The sequence below is a fragment of the Scomber japonicus genome, chromosome 4 (assembly GCF_027409825.1).
Source record: "Scomber japonicus isolate fScoJap1 chromosome 4, fScoJap1.pri, whole genome shotgun sequence".
NCBI classification, from domain to species: domain Eukaryota; kingdom Metazoa; phylum Chordata; class Actinopteri; order Scombriformes; family Scombridae; genus Scomber; species Scomber japonicus.
This window is the reverse complement of record NC_070581.1, coordinates 18,064,780-18,079,308: the sequence shown is the minus strand read 5'-3', so window position 1 is coordinate 18,079,308 and position 14,529 is coordinate 18,064,780. Positions and strand designations below refer to the sequence as shown.

The following is a 14,529-nucleotide window of genomic DNA, read 5'->3' as shown; positions in this document are numbered from 1 at the left end:
TTTCGATTATAATAAGGGTCTTGCCAGCTGTAAGCTTCCGTATCACTTTGAGTTTGTGTTTATAATATTTTGGAAAAGACTAAATATTCCATTTTTGGAGGAAAACATCTCGGATTTAGGATTTCTTTAAATGTTTAGTTTGGGGGTCAATATGATCATTTTCTCCCTCTAGTAATGGTTAATATGACAGTACAGCTGTTCAAAATTAGGACAAAATAAAATATAATCTTAAAATGAAAAAAAGAGTACTGATCCATGCCTTAGTTTGGGCATATTGCCCCCACAGTGTATAACCCACACAGGAGCGTGTTACACAGCGCCCCCTATTGGAAGTGTAGAATTGATCATCCTGCACACCTGAAAGCAAACCTGTACAGCAAAAGAGCTTCTCATAAAATGTTTAGAAGCCAACGAGGCCAATACAACAGCGACAGAGTGATAGACATAAATGTGCATTAATGAAATTCATGTTCACAAGAGTGTTGTGAAATCTGAATCTGAAGCTGAAGTCTGGAGAGAATCTGAACTTTTCTGTCACATTTCATTCCTACAGCAGCTACTGGTGCTGTGCCACAGTCAGCACACCTGCTTCATCACACTGCTATACTGACTCAAACATAACTTTACATCAAAATTAACCATTTGCAATTCCACACATTGATTAAGAACAACATATCCAAACTGAACTACTTTCTAAGATATATGGGCAATTAAATGATGTGCACTACAGAGCAACAGAAAATTATCGAGCTTTGAAGATGCACAGTACCTCATTAGTCTCCAAACTGATCAATTCGGTAATGTGGACAGCAAGTTAGAAGGCATATTAATGTGACAAAAACAATATTTCCCCTATTTTCCAAAGAAAGGTGCATTTTCTGCACTTCACATTCACGCTGTTGTTCAGTGTTTGAGTTTGAACGATGTCATAATGACTTTGAATCAAAGCTGTCCCGTGGCCCAGACATGACCCTAAAACATCAGGAGCTGCAGCTCACGAGCACAGACACTAACCTTATGTCAAGGTGAGACAGCGAGATGAAGCATTTTAATGAGGACGTGTTTGTATTTTATAGCTCATGTATGAATGCACAGAATAGTTCAACCTATATAACAACATGTTAGCCTGATAGAACAAACATTACATTTTATTTTCGACACACACCGTTTCAATTTCTCTTCGATCTGAGTCACTGTACCAAACTATATGACTTGACTGAAAATTCAACAAATAATTTCACTTTACAGATTATACATAGAGGTGCTGTAGATGTGCAAACAGAGAGAAACTGAGTGTGTGTCTGAGAGAGAGAGAGGGAGGGAGAGAGAGGGGCGGGGGGGAGGGAGGGGGGGGTCGTGAGGCAGCAAGCCAGATGATTTTTTCATACTTATGGTTAACTTTTCATTTTCCTCACAGTCACCTTCCCTTTAAAATATAGTTTTTCTCTTCTACAGGTCCAACATGCAAAGCAAGCTGTTGAAACAAACGGGCGGCTACTGTATCTCTAATCTGCTACGAGGAATTAAAAACATGCTGCTTTTTGCATTCCCTAAGATTCAAATGTGGTTGTGCTATAATGATGACACTGCGTAAAAATAAATCTGCTGAAAACCCAATAATCACGATCAACATCTCCGTAGAATCGCTCCTGGCGAACTATTATGCAACACAAAATAGCCTATAAATATTTCAAAATTAGCATTTTTTCGATTGTTTTATAAGCATAATTATCCTTCTAATTATTAAACGCATAAGCAATAGCATTAACATACAGTTTTTTGAAGTAATTCAATTTTGGTAACCATGCATTTAAAGTCACACGTATAGAAAACAAACTATTTTTTTTCAAACGGCTCACGGAGAAATAAAGGCACGGTCGCAGGCCTGTAGACGTAGTTAAAAAGCAACTTACTGCAGCAGCTCCCGTGCAATCCTCCGCACCAACCGACTACAGAGTCCAGAGAAAGGTACTGCATCCTCTCTGCCACAAAGCCCTTTCTTCCTCAGATAAGGGGAAGCCAGCAGCTGCGATTCCGGACAGTTAAGATTATATATGATGTGTATATATCGAAGGTTTGTCAGCTCTTCCAGGCCATAAAACCCACTTAAATGACACCACGTGCTTCCTATGCACCATTCACAGGCCCTGCTTGGGGCAATTGGCATATGTAACCTTGTAAACTTTAAAATACCCTAAAAGAAAGACACACAAAAAGGGATTCAATACATTGTCCACATATAGGTTAGGCCTAAGAGCGCGCAGAGCAAGTGGACGCTGCTCTGAGCGGTTCTAAGCGTGAAGGAAGTTTTATCTGAAGCTATTAGTTTGAGAGGTGAGTTGATTTTTTATTTACTTTAAGTAGTGATGTAGAGAAATTACCTCATAACCTTGAGCAATTGTGCGTCATAGTGATACTTCTACTAACGCGTCTAGTGAATACAGGACACCCAGCAACTGGCATGATTTCATGTCAGGTAGATATTGTTGTTTTAACTAGAGTATAATGATGCCAGGTAGAAAAAGCAGAGCGATATCATAAAGTGGCCATATGGCCTCAGCAGTGACGGCGCATCAGTCTGCGGCCACAGGAAACCAAAGTTGCGCATCCATGTTGTGTTATCACAGGCTGGTGTGTCCTTTCCTTCCCTGACAAAACAGGAAACGGAGTGTGTCTGTGGGTGACTGGTGGAAAAGGGGCAATAAAGTTTTATGAGGGCCTTAAACTTCAGAGAGCGTTTGTCTCCTGATGAAATGCTGCGGATACCGAGTCGGACTAAAAATGTGATCAGGACAAAATGTGTCACACTTTCGAAATTGTTTAATTCAGTTTTTATATTAGACAGCTGTGTGATTCTACAATCCACTCCTCATATCAGGGGACAAATAACAGAAATGCGCATATTGACAATGGGAAATTCCCTTACTTTTAATGATGAGACTTTATTGGTTACAACAAATAAACCACCTATCAGTTATTCTAGGCCTTGTGTAAACCAGGTTTACAAAGGGGAGGAGAATGGCTTCATTGCACATTACAATATTATCACATACAGTCGTGAATTATACACAATGATTTAGATTCACAAGGATAAGAGAGACAACATGGATGGTGTCTTCAAAGAAATCCACTCACAAAGACATTGCTCACTGTACACATCACACATCCTATTGTGATTGCACTGCAACATATTAGGGAGTAAATTTAACAGAAAGGGAAAGTAGTTTCTCCCAGTGGGGACCTATTTAATTGATGCTTATAGGACAGGTCGTAATCATTATGATTTCCAAAGCAGTTGCCTTTATTGGATTTGTTGACCTAACTGTTTTATTATATGATGATGACAAAGAGCTTGAAATGAAGCAGGCTATCGCCCTGCCTCCACTACTGTTATCCTAATTAAAAACATAGATTATTAGTAGCATTGTGCAGCCTTTCAGTGTACTGCGGGCCAAATACTTGCAGTTTGAAAGACCCTGCTCCCCTCAACCTCTTGTCCCCTTCAAGCAGCAAAGTGAGGTTATCATCGCATGGGCAGCAAATTAATTTAGAAATGTAAACCGATTGATCAAAGTGAATGATATTCAATACATTAGGTCCCAAACTGCAGCAAGTGACACATAATTGGTGATGAAGAGCACAGAGCGGTGTCATGATGTCATTGCTCCTAGCAGTTCATCCGGAGGTCAGGCGGCACTCCAGCACTGTGAAGTGAGGGGCTGAAAACGTGCTGCGCCCCTATCAGTGCACTTTTATTCCTTCACTTTGATCTTTGAGTCCTTCTTCCACTTCATTCGTCTGTTCTGGAACCAGATTTTGATCTGCCTCTCATTTAGACACAGGGTGTGGGCGATCTCTATGCGCCTGCGGCGGCTCAGGTACCGGTTGAAGTGAAACTCTTTCTCCAGCTCCAGAGTCTGGTAGCGGGTGTAACTGGTCCTGGACCGCTTACCCTCCGATTCTGAAGTGGTATTAAAATCAGTTAGCTTTCAGCAGTATTGTAATAGTAAATAAATATAATATAATATAAATCTAATAATAATAATATGAAATTTTAAAAAACGTGGTTATCCATAATACATATCCATAAAAAGTAAGCATTACAAGCAAAAATCTAATCTATTAATTTATGTCCCTTTCAACCCTTATTTAAAATATCAAATATCTTTATATAACCCCATTTAACCTGATATTACTTACCGGGGATTTGTGTAATAAAAATTTATGTCACACTGATGAGGATGGTTAAACTATATTCAATAAATAAAGTCACTTTAAATGGGGAGGCTGCTCACACTAAAACATAAAAAATACACGACTGTCACGTAAAGAAATCCTTTTGTAAAACGTAAAATGACATAAGAGACAATGTGTTGCCCTTCCTGTAAACACTGGCCTCGGCCTGTGCACATGAGCTTAATGTCGTGGGAGGAAAACAAACAACGCACAATTTAAAATAAAGTGGGATTAGAAAATGGAAGCTGCTGTTTTCTAGATATATATTTTCTATTTAAAGTCTTGCTCGTGCTCTGGCGTGCTAAGTAAAGCAACAGGCCTGTCCTATTGGACGTAATATATTTAACATCCTGCCGTGTGCTTCTGGATGTTTGCATATGGACGAGCACAAAACAGAAGAAGCTTCTATCTGCAGCAAAATGTGCTCAGTGGGTCCAAGGCATGGAAAAGGAGCACGCCTATTCAAATCTTTTAGAGGTGAAAAGTTCATGATTGGGTCAGGGCACTGGTGTTTCCCAGAGTTCAGTTTAAGGCTAAAGATGTCTCTCTCTCTCTCTCTCTCTCTCTCTCTCCCCCTCTCTCTCTCTTTCACACACACACACACACACACACACACACATACACACACACAAGCACAGTGATAATGTAAAACATGTAGCTTGACTAAGAATATAAAGGAAGCAAAGCAAAAACTAATACTTGGAAGTGAATTCGTAATATTATTTCACAGTTTTATCACAGTTTTGTTCTCTTATCCAATTATACATCCATAAATCACCCCACAGATCACCTCTTCACCATAACAGAGCAGGTTTACGAGCAATGGATGCCTTTGTCATAAAATTTATGACCGCGAGTTTTTATTATTTCCTGCGTTTGGCCTATAAAACTCAAGAGGGAAACTGGAACGGGCGAAAAGAAGTGTAGCAGCGTAAAGAGTGAAGAAGGGAAAGCATCTTTAGTCGCACTTTAGAAAATAGACAAACTTTACCGTGGCTCATGTGCAGTTTTGTCATCCATGGATAAATCTGTGGCTGCTGCTCACTGTCCTGACGCTGGCTCGCGTTTGTGTTTCGTTTCATGGCTTGCGTGTTCTCTGCGTTTCTGTCGCTCTCATGGTTCTTGTTGCCGCCGGATTTTGCGCTCCTCTCCGGGTCTCTGTCAGCCCCTCGCCCCAGCAGCGCTCCGCTGCCGTAGTTAAGCCCGCTTGCGTCCACCGACGAGCTACTGGAGACCATGGTTATCTGTGGTCCCGGCGGGAGAGGAGTATCCGTGTTGCCACGCAGGCTAGTTTTCATCTCCTCCCGTTCAACAGAGGTCGTGGGGACGGGACAAGTGAATATCCCGTTCACATTAACACCCTTATAACGACTGGACCCGTGCCCAGATAGATCGAAACTAAACATAGTGTTTGGAGAAGTTGTCTCGCTTGTTTGCCTGAGATTGGAGCTGTCAACATAAGAACTCATTTTTAACTATTTCCGATACTTTCGTTTTAAACTAGAGTGGGCTGCGGGATGTAGCCTATGTTGCGGTTATTTCCTTGTTTTTGTTGATCATTGCTTTTCTTTGTAGCCGCTTTTGGAAAATTCAGAGCTGTCTGCCCTAAAAAAATAATCCAGGATTTATAGGTGGAGTAGGCTTTGGTATCTTTTTTTTAATTCTTGATCCGTCGTGCGCTGCCCAAATATGGGGTATTTGTATGGGATCACGTGCACATGTTGGCCAGTCATAAATTGGCTTTGATACTCAATGGGGATATTGATGAATAGGAGAAACGTGTCCGGTAAACTTTGAGCTGTTGGTTGTTGAGGACCAGGCAAGGCTCTTTAATGAAAAAAAGGGCAGGACAGTAAGACAAGAGCGTCATCTGGTGTCTGGTATGGGGCAAGACGGTCAGGACTGGCCAGAGCTCTCTGCCCCCGAAAAACTGCGAGTCTACCACAAGCCCAATGTAATAATAATAATAATAATTACAATAATAATAATAAAAATAATAATAATAATAATCATAATAATAAAAACAACAACAGCAATAATAATAATAATAATGACGATAAACGCGCCAAGTTGCGTAAAACACAATCACGCATTTGGACTTGAAACTTTAATGTCGCTCCAGTTGTGTTATAGTAATACAGCTACGAGAATGTTATAGTGTTTCATTGGATATAAGACAATGATTCATTCCCGTGCTCTGATACTAATCAGAGAGTTGAAAATTGTATATTAAAAAGGCCAAAATTTGCTCCCAAATCAGAACTGTCTGTTACTTATAAGTTCATGTGTTCCTGACTTGTCTTTACAGCTTTCACAGACCAGAAAGGTCATCATAAAATAAAGAATATATAAAACCAAGCGTGCCACAATTTGGTGAGTTGGTACGTATTGGAAGCACAATTTCTTTATACGTCCATTTGACTCATATAAGGAAGTGCCAAGTTCCCCAAAAACACAAGACGAGAGTGAAAGTTTTACAAATATTTTATTCCATGATACACAATTATGACAAAACACGTAACTCCAAAAACAAAAGTGAAGAATTACTAGTGTACAAATCTATCTCACAAGAAAAGCCTATTGTGTCAAATGGTTAAAAAAAAAGGGGGGTATAAGCGCAATCTTATGTTATGCAGCGTCTATCAAAGCGGCTAAATGCACATAAGTCCACACAGGATTCATAATCATGTATTGTTACTTTTATTATATACAGGCATTTCAGTGTTGTGTGTGTTTGTGTGTGTACACTGTAGCATATTCGTGCAACTTTGAGGTTTATGCGAGACACTTTTTTTGCGGAATATTCAAGTACTAGATTACACTTTGATCAAATTAAAGTGTCCGCCCGGTTCCTTTCCTTCCGTGGAATGTGCATGTACAATACTGAGTTAGGTCTGACCAACACTGTATTTAGTGAGGTGATCAAAGAGTTCACAGTGATGGATGGACTGTGGGGGATAAATACACAGATTTTATTGGCATGGGAAATAACGTAGAAATGAATACTTCTTTTTATTCTCACAATACAAGTGTGACATTGCAATGCAATGCAATGCAAAAAAAAACCTCGGCGCTCCAATGTCATAGGGGGGGCATACTGTGGCTGAAATAATTTGGATTTCTAAGGCTCAACACTCCTGTGGTCAACATGAGATATAAGTGGGAGAGCTGCGGGGTAGCCATCATGCAGTAAAGTCGCTCTCAGGTCCATATAGATTTTTTTAGGTAGTTATGTTGGGTTATCATGGTCATCAAGGTGTTATTTCCCCACTTTTTTATTCTTTCTTCTTGACCTCATCTTTCTCTTCTTCCATTGCGCCACTGCGTTCTTCCTCCGGAGATTCTCCTGTCTGTTCACTTCCAGTCACCGTGGAGGTCAGGTTGCTCTCCTTCTTCCATTTCATGCGTCGGTTCTGAAACCAGATTTTGATCTGCCTCTCTGTTAAACAAAGCGCATTTGCGATTTCGATGCGTCTGCGCCTGGTCAGGTAGCGGTTGAAATGAAACTCCTTCTCCAGCTCAAGTGTTTGGTAACGAGAATATATTTGTCGTCCCCTGCGCCTGTCTGTCCCGTAGCCCACTCCTGCTGGAATACAAAGTAAAGTCAGTACTTTAATCATCTACAAGGCGAAGTCAACATTTGAGATAAAATCATACTTCAGCCTGTGGTCTGATAATACTTTGAAGCAGTTGAACATAAGTTTTGCCTCATTGCTAGAATCATAATTGTAATCTAGATCCATGAAGAAAAATAAACACGTGTAACTGTGAGACTAATCCTATCTCAAAGGGCATCTTTGCTTTAATATCTAAAATAATGAAAGCATCCTAATGTATCCTCTCTGTCTCACGCTCCTGTTTATGACTAGTATATCATTCTTAAAATGAAAGCTGTTTGTTTGCACATGTAAAGGCCCATCTACAAGTCGAGGGGATACAGTAATGTTTTATGGGGCCATAAAAAGTAACTTGCTCTCTTGGTAAGACATATCGTAAAACTGGCCCATTTCCTTAATTTATTTGTCGTAGTAAAACTCACCGCTGTGTGAGTTCATTCGCTGCATCCACGGGTAGATCGGGATGTTGGTTTTCTGATCCTGAGCTCCTGCTCTTCCTTGATCCAAACTGTACTCTTGAGCAATGTGGCTTTGTGTATTGAGTCCCATGTTTGTTTGTCTGCAACTGGGGAGCACGTCCTTGTCTTGAAGAAACACGTTTGATCCATATTCATATTGTGCCCTGCCAGACCCAAAAACGACATTATCTTGAGGAGAGTAGAAAGGTGAATATATCCGATTCTGGGTCACAGCTGCACCGTACGACGAAAAATGTCTGACTGTGTCATAGGTGGTGGAGTTTAGGGGTACGTTAGGCAAAACATCTTGACCACCGGATAAATGGCAGGAGAGCGACGGGTTTGCGAAATAAGAATTCATACCTTGCTTGTAACCCTCTCTCCAACTCTCCCCACTTCTTTATCGGTCTCTTTTCAATCTCCTTCTCAGTAAATCTCCTTCCCGTTTTCTGTCAACCAACCACACCTTTCGGTCTTCTTTTTTTCCCTCGACTTTCTGTTTCTCTATCTGGAAGTGGGCTACTTTGAGGATTCAATATTATTAATTTCCAATCTCCGGTTAAGACGCACAAACCCGAGTGTTATAGCCGAGGCTTGGCTCGGTGAGAGACAATATGACAATGTCAGCTGACCATTCTCCACCAATTGAGAGGCAGGAGTTGAGGAGAAACTGTAGCTTTTAGCTCAGAGCTTGAACATTAGTGCTAAATGCCGATAAACACAACGTTGAGTTGGAGTAGCACACAATACAGCTTGGTTGGATGAGACATTTTTTACTTGAAGTTTCTGAGAATGTGGTGTTTGAGGAGCAAGTTTGATGCAAAACTGGACCAATGCCATTCAGTACAGTGCTCATACTCAAAGGGAGGTGGGATATTTGAATACATACACATGAACTCGCATGCAAAGGTGTCGTAAAGGGTCAAATTCAGAATAAATACTACTTAAATGCATTTACTAATGAAACTCCTTTACCTGTGACACACATTTCTAGTGCTGTGTGCTTTGTGTGTGTGTGTGTGTGTGTGTGTGTGTGTGTGTGTGTGTGTGTGTGTGTGTGTGTGTGTGTGTGTGTGTGTGTCCAAAACTCTCAGTTTTAATTTTACAACATCACTGCGGACATAATACCTGTTGTGATCCCGCAGGACTCTCCGCCTGTCCATAGACACTCTAATAAATATTGCCATTTATTCTTTTATCTCAGTCATATCAACGACCTTCCGACATACTGTTAATGTTTCCATTGTTTATGAATTATCTGGTTTGTGAGCAATTTCCATGCTTTTGTAGTGAAACTGGGGGAGGGTGTAGGTAGTAAGAATGCGTTTATGGTCTCTCTTCTCTGAGGGCAATAAAACAAGTGACGTTCCCCAGCTCACCAACAACTATCTCTGCAGCCAAGCCCCGCAACACGAGCAGGCTCAAAAATGAAAGCACTGCACAGCATGTGGAAGCATAAAGCCAAAGGAAATAACGTGTATAGCTCCGACCGTCAAGTAAAGGACTGCTTCTTTAAATACAGGCTGATTTCTGACAGTCTGAAAAATCCAGTTATGCGACTGTGCAGCTCACGTAAGACAAAACCTTCACAGGCCAACTATATGCCCGGTGCTCACATGGGCTGGCTGCTCTCAGGTACAGTCTCTTCAATTCATAACAATAAAAATCATGCTTGTAATTTTACGCACAGAATATGGAGTTGAATTACAGTGAAAATGCAACGTGTTAAATGCTTATGCAGATGCTCCAGTCTTTTTTCCTGTTCTGATCATACTTCTACATTCCTCTGACACACAGGGAGGAAAGGGAAACCGATAATTATCTCAGCAGCAAATAATGGGTTTGAAAATTACTTAGAGGTGCGCTGCAAAAATCGAGCAAAACTTAAGAGTGTGTCTGTGTGAAATGTACTGCCTTTAAATACGTTCAAATCCACATTAATGATATGACAGATGGCAGCTTCACTCACTCTGATTATTCTAATTAAGATAATTAAAGGACTCTTTGTACAGTTGACGACGGCGCATTTTTTCACCACAACTGTTTTCCTTTTAAAAAGTCCAACGCGTATTAACTGAATAAAACTCAACACTTTGAAATAGATTTCACCTAATTGGCGTTTCGCAACAGAACATAATAGATATCTATAAAATAATCAATAGAGTTATTGAAAATGTCTGTTCAAACACAGTCGCTCTAAGTACAGCAGCCTATAAGTCCACCTCATTGATTTCCTCAATAGGGTGAATACTTGACGCCTAAACGTGCAGCGTTGTTTGGTCTGTTGTTTAGGATCCTGAATGGACCATAAAAGAAAGCAAAACAAAGAGAAGGAAGTAGCTGGTGCAATAAAAGTTTCTCTTCGCCTTATTCGGGGCCATATGTGACATCCGAGCCGCACAAATATGTGGCAAAAAAAGCGCAAAAGTTAGAGGCTGTAATGTGCTGGCCTGAGATTATTACTTCCTCCTCACTTTAATATCAAATCAGTTGATGATTAAAGGAGAATTAAAGAAAAGCGTACAGCAGGATGGCATGTCTCAACGTGCCCAAATTCATTTTAGCCCGCAGAAAATTGAAAACATAATCCTCCAAGGCTTTTAACACCACTACTAATGCAACATTATAATTTAAATTTAAACTGAGACTATATAGATGAATCCTGAAATGAGATTAATTGTGTAAAACATGTTTGGCAGTAAAAGTTGACTTTTTTAATTTGTCATACTCATAAATATCACAGACAGCTTGTGGCAGGATTTGCTTTAGGCTTTCTTTAACGTAACTTAGTCACACTACAGTCGGTATAATTTACGTATTATAAAGTTTTTAAATGTAATTAACACACGTATTTTGGGCTTTATTTCAACTGAAATATATTTAAATATAATTAAATGTGTTTTATTTTTGTTTCAGAACACAGATTGTCCGATTCTCAGCCCCCCAAACTGCGCTGGTCCATAAAGTTTAGGTTGTAAATAAAGAGTGAACAGTAAAGCCAATGTGGACTGGAAAGGCTGGAATGCAGGAGAGGTTGTGCCAGTGTGCAGAATTAGAAAGGTCATTCTTTCCCTCGTGTTTTAGTGTTTTATTGCGGCCCGTGAGGCACATCACATGCACGGCTTTTGATGCTGGAAGGAAAGAAGCCGTTTGGTCCATGTTACCACGATCTTTAAAGGGTTATAATGACCAGCGGTGATCGAAAGAACCAGAGAGGTCCTGGACAAAATTAATGAATATTTAACAATACCCTGCTATCAAGTACTGACCACGGATATTAATATTGGCATTAAATATGAATTAATGGAGAGTATATCCTTTTAGTAGTACGATGAACGCGCAATAGGCATAAAGGAAATAAAGTATGCAACATATTGTTATTATCATACCGTCTTCTTCCGCTTGTTATTATTATTATTATCATCATCATTATTGTCATCATCATTGGTAACATTATTGTTGTTATTATGAATATAATTAGAACTATTATAGATGTGGTTATATAGTAAGTTATTATCACGCAAGATCGCCTTAAAATGTTCGTTTTAATTAGTTGTTTCGCTGAAGGCCCAACTTTACCAGCCTGCTCCTCTGCAGCAGAGCAGGGCCCATCACGTCTCTGGACATACAGCTCTCTCTCTCTTGCATGCCTGCACATATATATCAATATCCAACGCCACAACATTACTCAGTTAGTTGTATGGGACCTGTAAAATCTCTGCATTATCAGCAATGATTAAAAACATAGCCAAGGAGGCAAAAGCCTGGTCGGACCCCGGTGCTTTCTCCTCTCCCCCGCTTCTAACCATACTAATAAGGAGTAATTCACATACTAACAATGTAAAGCCCTCTATAAGCACTTTACCATCGCTGGCTAGCCCAATTAATGTCCGGAAGTGTTCGACTTTATGCTCGTTAAGCACTCAGGAAACAGTTGCCCAATGAGTGCATGTTGATCCACACATCATAAATTATGACCATTAGGCAAAATTTTTGCCCTGTCGGGATTTGTAAGTGAGGTTCTAAATGTGGTGATGCGGACAGATTCATGACTTCATGGAGTTTTATGCGAGCCTATCTCTAGTTTTAAAAACACTGCAGGGCAAAACAATAGACTGTGGTCTTCACATCTTATTTTAAACCAAGATTTACCTAACAACCCAAATGGCATGTATTAAGTGGACTCTCTCTGTCTGTCTCTCTCTCTCTCTGCAGGCACACTATCGGGCAGCAGCGGACACGATCCATTACAAGAGCAATATCTCATAAGGAAAAAGCAAACAACGTGTGTAACAGTAGGTTATAAGACTCTAAAGGCTTCCAGAGCGAGACTTTGCCAATAATTGAATTTTACAAGATTAAAACGCAGGACTGTTGAGCGTCAGCAGGACACAGACAGACACACATGAAACCACTTTATAACAAACAATATTTTTGTCTCTGCGCACGCAGTAAAAAGGGAGCACTTCACCAAACTGAGCTTTGATTTCTTTTTAAAAAACATCCGTTTTTAACTTCAAATACACATTAAAAAGTATCTGGGTGACACACACACGCACGCAGGCACGCACACACACACACACACGGTAGTATTTAAGATACATTTCACATGCTCCTTCATTAGAAAAAAACACACACATTTAACACACACAGCTGGCGTCCAGCCCTTCTGTGCTGTTGCTCAGAATACTTTGAAAATGATCCTGAACAGTTTTTTGTAAAATAGTGGGAAGAAACCGGAATATGTTGCACGATTCATGTATATTTTGCACTATGCAGTTAACTTGTGCTTACTCAATAACATCCTGTCCACTAATGTCCAATTATTACTGCAATTGCTGTGATTTTTCTTTCATTCTTTCTTTCTTTCTTTCTTTCTTGCTACTGGTGTAAATAAAATGGCAATGGATACTTCTCATAATGTCGTCAGTGATTATGTCAGAGCAACATCCTTCAACAAATCACTGCATCTCATTACATTACAATGAAAGAAACAGACAAGATCTCTCATTCCCCCAAAGTGTCAACAGAAATTCAGACACTCAGAAACACTCCTCTGTGTCTGCTCGTGCAGTTATTTGCTGGCAGCAGTGTATCAGCTGGGTCAGCTGACATCCGCAGTGAACCGCCGCCGAAAACCAGCAGCCATAAACAACAAGCCTCAACACCCGCCCACTCCCACATGTAACACTGCTGATCGCTAGGGGGCACTGCTGGGAGCTACCAGTGTGTCAGTGTGTACATATGGGAACCTGTGTGTGTACGTGCTTGCTTGCGTGCGTGCGTGCGTGCGTGAGATTGCTTAAACATGATATTCAAACTCTTGGCATAGACTGATAATAACAAGTGACAACAACTATGAAAACCAGAAATCATTAGAGGACACCAGCCAGCTCTGCCTGGTCAGAGGGGCCTATGAGTAATGACAAAGTTTACAATCAGTAGGCCATATATTACAACAGATTGGCACAGCACCTTTAAAATGCTCAGCTAATGTAACCTAAAGTGATCAATAGACACTCAGGTGCTTTTACACCAGCCAGTGAGGTAATGGCAGTCGCTTTGGGCATCAGCAGCCTCCTAGGCTATAGGTCAGGTCACAACTACACAACTACACAACTCAGGCACCTTCCCATACACACACACACACACACACACACATACACACACACACCCACACCTCACTCTCTCTCTCTCTCTCGCTCTTTCTCTCTCTTATGCATCATTTCCAACCCAGAACGCGCCAGATGACTGCCAAACACAACATAAAAACATTAAGCCAGAGTGAAAGATAAATGTGTAATCTTACCCCAGCAGGCTCTCCGTACTTTGTAGCTTCACTGTGGTCCAACACAGCAGCTGAGGGGTCATGAAGGCGAGTGGGAAATATCAACACAGAGCACATCTCCCGTGTGCTGCTGGTTGTCTCCACATCCCGGCGATAAGAAGCTTATGTCTGTGTGCCGGGGAGAGTCTTTTCTAGTAGGCTTGCTTGCTCCTTTTCCTTTCCTAGTCGCGGCTTTATTGCCTCCGGGGGGGATGAACGCAGGCAGCGGCTGGTAGAGGCGGCGACTGTCCCGAAGATCCCTCTGTCAGGAAGTCGGAGATCGGATGAATATCACACGAAGCAGCCTCAAAAACGACTGTGCAGTGTTTTTACATTAGAGTAAAAAATAAAAGAGTTTCTACGCCCCAGCTTAGTCTGCTGCTGATACAAG

At 40.8% G+C, this 14,529-nt stretch overlaps 2 protein-coding genes across 4 annotated transcripts; both read right to left on the bottom strand.

Annotated features, from left to right (window-relative positions):
* Positions 1-3,752: 3,752 nt before the first annotated feature.
* Positions 3,753-5,705, bottom strand: hoxc5a (homeobox C5a). Its single transcript, XM_053317375.1, has 2 exons — positions 5,228-5,705; positions 3,753-3,961 (listed from the first exon to the last, which is right to left on the bottom strand). The coding sequence occupies exons 1-2, from the start codon at positions 5,703-5,705 to the stop codon at positions 3,753-3,755; spliced, it is 687 nt and encodes a 228-aa protein (XP_053173350.1).
* Positions 5,706-7,511: 1,806 nt separating this feature from the next.
* LOC128357028 (homeobox protein Hox-C6a) lies at positions 7,512-8,672 on the bottom strand. Of its 3 annotated transcripts, none has more exons than XM_053317251.1 (2): positions 8,276-8,672; positions 7,512-7,822 (listed from the first exon to the last, which is right to left on the bottom strand). In XM_053317251.1, the coding sequence occupies exons 1-2, from the start codon at positions 8,670-8,672 to the stop codon at positions 7,512-7,514; spliced, it is 708 nt and encodes a 235-aa protein (XP_053173226.1). The 3 variants fall into 3 exon arrangements, with proteins under 3 accessions (XP_053173226.1, XP_053173228.1, XP_053173229.1); XM_053317253.1 differs by having other exon boundaries at positions 7,512-7,819; XM_053317254.1 differs by having other exon boundaries at positions 7,512-7,819; positions 8,279-8,672.
* Between the last annotated feature and the right edge of the window lie 5,857 nt (positions 8,673-14,529).